This window comes from Pyrgilauda ruficollis, unplaced genomic scaffold (genome assembly GCF_017590135.1).
Source record: "Pyrgilauda ruficollis isolate IOZ18807 unplaced genomic scaffold, ASM1759013v1 scaffold20, whole genome shotgun sequence".
Classification (NCBI taxonomy): Eukaryota; Metazoa; Chordata; class Aves; order Passeriformes; family Passeridae; genus Pyrgilauda; species Pyrgilauda ruficollis.
The window spans coordinates 2368819-2374047 of NW_024519207.1; the positions used below are offsets into that span (position 1 = coordinate 2368819).

The window sequence follows — 5229 nt, forward strand, 5'->3', positions numbered from 1 at the left end:
GTCATTTCTGCAATACCATCATGCTTCCCACAATGTTAGACTGAAAACAATTGGTGCAGCCATAGGGGTTTTTTTCCCTCCTCATTACACTAAGTGGCAATTCTTTTTGTCTGCTGAAGGCAAAGGTAACTGCTGCTGATTGCCAGATCTAGTGTGAAATTAATGAGCTGAAAGAGAAAAAGTATAAAGGGGAGGAAGTGACACATTATGTTCAAAAAGATCCATTCTATATTTCACCCCAACTCCCAGCGAAGAAACGTGACAGATGACATCCCTTACAGTGATGGCGCTGGTTCTGCAGTGAGACTGATCCGCAGCACTTCTATGTATGTCCTTGGAGGTGAGCAGGAAAAAGTCAGTGAACCACTAAAAAAGTGCAGAAGTACAACCAGCATCGACTCTTGCTTTCAGCCAAAAGAGGAAGACAGAGACTGGATGTACTCTAAGACTCAGGACTGCTTGAAGTACCTACAGGATCTTCTAGCCTTGAGGAAAAAATATCTTGAAAATATCAATAACTTGAAATCCATGCATATGGCTGCAGATTCTCCAGCATCCACAAGATCATCTAAAACTGGAAAAAAGTCATTTCTTCCACTTCCTTCCAAAGAGTCTTCTAAGGTAATTTCCAAGAACTTTTGCCATGTGCTTAGTCTTAAGCAACAAAATAATTGAAGCTATATCACCTGTATTGATTTTCTACTTTATTGCTTTCAGCCAGTAGTCATTTTACTTTTGCCTCAATTTAAGTGTTGCTTAATACTTTAAGATTCTTTCTAAGTAGTGTAAAATTAGGAATGAATGACTGGTCATAGAAAGAAATGTATATGTCTATGTTTGAGGGGGGCAAGTGCTGGGAGAGAGAAAGTAGGAAAAAGTTATGAGAGTATGGAGAATGTTATGAAAGAGCAAGCTCTGACATTCTACTTAAATACCTCGGAGTCCTTCACTATGATTATTTATAGCTGTTAATGACTGACAAATGTGGTAATCTCTGGATTTCATGGCAGTCTTATTATTGACAAACTTACTAACACAAAATAATTATAAATTCACTGAAACAAGAAGGATTTTTTTTCCTGAGTGGTCAGTTAACTTTTCAGTGCTACATTTAGCATCACTGCAACCTCTACTGGTAGGATGTGGGGCATGAGGAATTCTTAAGGTTTCCTTTCTCTGTTCATGAATAAGTTGGTGGGTCATTTCTAGACAGTGTAATTCTTAACCCTTTACTGTAATGAAAATACAAAAATAAAACTGGAATATCATCTTTGGTGCAGATTATTTTCATGTATCCTAGAAATAAAAGCTTTATAAGTTTGCATGTCACTAGACAGTTTGGTGCTTACTTTGACTAGGCTTGATTCAATGAGGACAAAACAAAGGACTGCAGAAAGTGGGATGATCTCCTTAGGTAACATGACTGCAAAAAAGACTTCAACAGGAGACTCACAGGTTATCCAGTGCAGTCTTTTAGCTGGATAATAATGGAGATGGTGGGAAGAAGGGATGTAGGGCTGAAATTACTGATTAGGCCAGGTTGACTTTAAATAATGTTGCTGCCATATTCAGATGTTCCATCACAGCAGAATGTCAGAATGGTTTGTGAACTTCTGAGATGTGCTGCTGAAAATACTGATTAAGAAAAACACCAAAAGTTGAACTTGTTTTCTGGCAAAAAATTGGCTCTCCCACAGTCTGAGGCTAAGAATGCTGTCATCTGAGTTTGGCCAGCTAGCCCCTGTGTATGAACAGTCTTGGTAGTGACTGCCATGCTCACTCCATTACCCATCCCCTTGGAAACAGACAGAATATCAGCAGGGTATTCTTGCCAACACAAATGGCCAGGGTCACAGCTGCACACCTTTGGCTTTGTAAAAATTAGGGAGAGGTCAAGAAGACTTTTACAAGATTCAGACTGTTCTTCTTCCTAACTACACATTTTATGTTCACAGATTGCAAGGTTTGTGTTATCACCAGGCTTGAATGGTTTTGTCCTAAGCTACCTGGTTCTTATTAAATTACCTGTCAGTGAAAATTCACTTCTTTCTCTAACCTGCTGCATGACTTATGGGAAGATAATTTGTCCAGACAAACCTGTCCCCATGGGAGTTTTTATCCAAAGATCCCTGGGTCCTGGACTACAGACTGACCATGGATTCAAAATGTGCCACTTGTGTCTAGTGGAAGAAAAGAATGGAGGTGGATCAGATGCTGGGAGCACATAGGCATGCCTTTAAAATGCCTTTTAACCAATAAAGGCTTAGTCATAATAGCAGTCACTATTTCCAGTAGATGTGTGGTAGCAGCTATTTTTTAACACTTCTGAGAATGTCAATCAACCCATAATGTCAGGAGGGGAATCAGCTAGTTCATCTCTCTGCCTCCACAAAACAGGGAACAGGCTGGTCCTTCAGAGGTGTGACATGGCACGTATCCTTTTCTCTCATTGAAACCCAGGGTAGTAATTTTCTGAGCTGGTGTTGCAGCCTGACAACTACCTGACTTGGACTAGCAAGGAAAATATATGTCCCTTCATTAGGTAGAACCTGGCAGGAATTATTCATCCCATATGTACCTTCAGAATCCCTAACCCAGGTTTTATGATAGCTTCAGCATTTATAGATAGGCATTTCCTTTTTCATCAAGACAGGCTCCAAATTTTAAACTGTGTGGCTTTCCTGTGGGAATTGTCACAGTGTTGAATGACTCACATTTTAGCACACACCATCCTTTTTAATTTCAAAAAGACTTCAGCAATTTCGATCTGGATTAATTTCACCTAACCTAGGCATTTTAATAAGATACTTATATTAGTAACAAATTTACCCCTCAATCCCTTTTCAGCTGAGAGAAAGAGCTGCCTGCAGAGGAGGGTTCAGCCTACTTAAGGCCTGACTCATCTTCTGAAGGTACTGGAGCCCAGCATTAATTACAGAAGGAGCCCTGCATGACTACCTTTCTAACGTGTGGCTCTTTAGGAGCCTAGTGCTAGGCAGAATAAATTTGGCCAAAAAGCCCAGCTGTCACTTAGCCACCCAATTAAATGACCTGCTATGTGGATTCTGAGGGATTTCGTAACACCTGGCCAGTAGTACCCAAGTGGAAGATACTTGTTTTTGAACATGCAACAGAATGGATATTTGCTAGACTGCTGCCCTGCTTTCTTTGATTTCTACACTGTGGAGTGGTCTCGACCTGTATTTCTTTTCTGACAGCCTGAAGTGTGGCATCAAAGACATGTTTCATATACAGTTCGCTCATTTAGAAATCATTGTGCCCAACCCTTGGCTAACTTTTTTCTCCTTTGTCTGATCAACAGTCATCCATGGAAAGAAAAGGCCCGCAGTCCAGTTCAGATGTAAGAGAAGCAATAGCTTTCTTCGACTCAGTCATTGCAGACCTGGATTCAGAGAGGTGGAGGAGAGTTCCTGACGTGGGTCTGCCAAATGTGGATGTCGATTTTGATGGTGCAGTATAAACCAGCCAAATATCATGGGGTTTGGGGTGCAGAGGGTACAGTCAAATATGATGGGGTTTGGGGTGCAGAGGGTGCCGTCAAATATGATGGGGTTTGGGGTGCAGAGGGAGGAACAGCATTATGAGATAATATTTGTTTAATTAATTAATTTAATTAATCAGTTGTCCTCTAGTTTTGCTTCCCAAATCTAGGACCATTACATGCAATACATGAAATTACAGTAGTATGTCAGTTGTTCCCTGTTGAACGGGTGCAACTATTTTATGTGCAGTCATTACCTGGCAAAGGTAGTGTGTGCAGAGTTGGAGTAGTGCTTGCCTTCTGCTCAGGTCTCGCCTCTCCACCCTTGCATATCTACCTCAAGCTGTCTTTGGAGAACTATAGAAAGTGTAAATGTATTTTTTCTTAATTTCTTTTTTTTTTTTTTTTTTTTTGAGAAATGGCTGGGTGACTCCTTTACAACTATCAAAAAATAAGTCTTTTGGTGATTAGGCTAAATAACTGGAGGTTTCCATCAGAAAGGATGGGATTGCCCAAAGAAATGAAGATGTGCCAATCTAAGGTCACCATCTCTCCTGTATAATCAGCAGAGGGCTATAGATATTTCTCACCTTTGCTTCAGACTGAGGTGAATAATAGAAGCAGGACATTTTAGCAGTGCCTAAGGAGTGTATTTGAAGGGACTAGCTCTCACATACATATTTATGCTGCAGGTGTTGAAATTCTAGATAAAATGAATCCCATCCCAAGTGATATCCTGCAGTGAGAAAAGGTTTGTCTCCTGATCTTACCTGCAGGAAAGATCCAGCAAGCACCCTTGCTGTGTTCCCTGACTGTGCAGATAAAAATGTCACTGACAAACTGTTAATCCCAGATTATCTTCTGTCTTTCAGTTGCTACCAGTACGAGTGAACACAGTTTGCATTCAAACTGGATCCTTCGTGCTCCCCGGAGATATTCACAAGATACTGCCCAAGCAGCTAAGCAATCTCAAAGAAACAGCCAGCGGAGAACCACTGGCTCTAGGAAAAGGTTGGAAAGGCATCCCATGTACCTGCCCAAAGCTGTGGAAGGGGCATACAGCACTTTAAAATTTAAGCCTAAAACACGCAAGAAAGAATGTTGAAAGAAGAATGTTCCCTTTTCACTTGAAGACAGAATATATGAAATAGGGCATGCAAGACCTATTTCATGCAAGACCTGAATTTTTTATTTTTTTTTTTTTACCACTGATCTATCATTTACACTCCAGAAGTGACCTGTGCAGTCACTGAAGATTCTTCGTAGGGGACATACTTTAAGCCATGGCTATTCCAATGTTGGACTCATATGAGGGTTTAAGTCATCAAATTTTCTGTGCCTAACAATACTGCTTTGTCATTCAGCTTGGTGGGGGGAACTCCAGCTTGACAAGCCTTTTTTTCTAGTGCTGTTACAGAAAGCAATGATTCAGAGATTGCCTGGTGCAGTAATTTTTCTTCTGACTCCAGTACTGCAAAGCAGTTAAAGGAATTCAGTGAATATATTGGAGTTTTTGCAGCAGTGTTTCCAATGTCAGAGCAGTGAAGCAGAATTTTCTCCTTCTGTTGCTTGTGAAAATTTGTACGTGCCATCATTGACTCTATGTTCTCAGAGTATACAGCAGCACCAAGATACACTCAGTCTGCAGCACAAGCAGAAAAGAGTTCTGTGATTCTGTCAGCTGGAGTGAGGGAATCAGCATTAGAAACTTGTGTTTGGGGAAATAG

General features: G+C 40.7%; 1 protein-coding gene across 1 annotated transcript; it reads left to right on the plus strand.

The window, feature by feature from the left end:
- Nucleotides 1-207: 207 nt before the first annotated feature.
- Nucleotides 208-4607, plus strand: CUNH13orf42 (chromosome unknown C13orf42 homolog). Its single transcript, XM_041466935.1, has 3 exons — nt 208-621; nt 3323-3470; nt 4375-4607. The coding sequence occupies exons 1-3, from the start codon at nt 208-210 to the stop codon at nt 4605-4607; spliced, it is 795 nt and encodes a 264-aa protein (XP_041322869.1).
- The last annotated feature ends 622 nt before the right edge of the window (nt 4608-5229 follow it).

Bases quoted from the DNA above. Each gene is read 5' to 3' on its own strand.
- CUNH13orf42 (XM_041466935.1), top strand. From the start codon at position 208: ATGTTCAAAAAGATCCATTCTATATTTCACCCCAACTCCCAGCGAAGA. The intron at 622-3,322 runs GTAATTTCCAAG...TCTGATCAACAG, and splicing joins CTTCCAAAGAGTCTTCTAAG to TCATCCATGGAAAGAAAAGG. The intron at 3,471-4,374 runs GTGCAGTATAAA...TCTGTCTTTCAG, and splicing joins TGTGGATGTCGATTTTGATG to TTGCTACCAGTACGAGTGAA.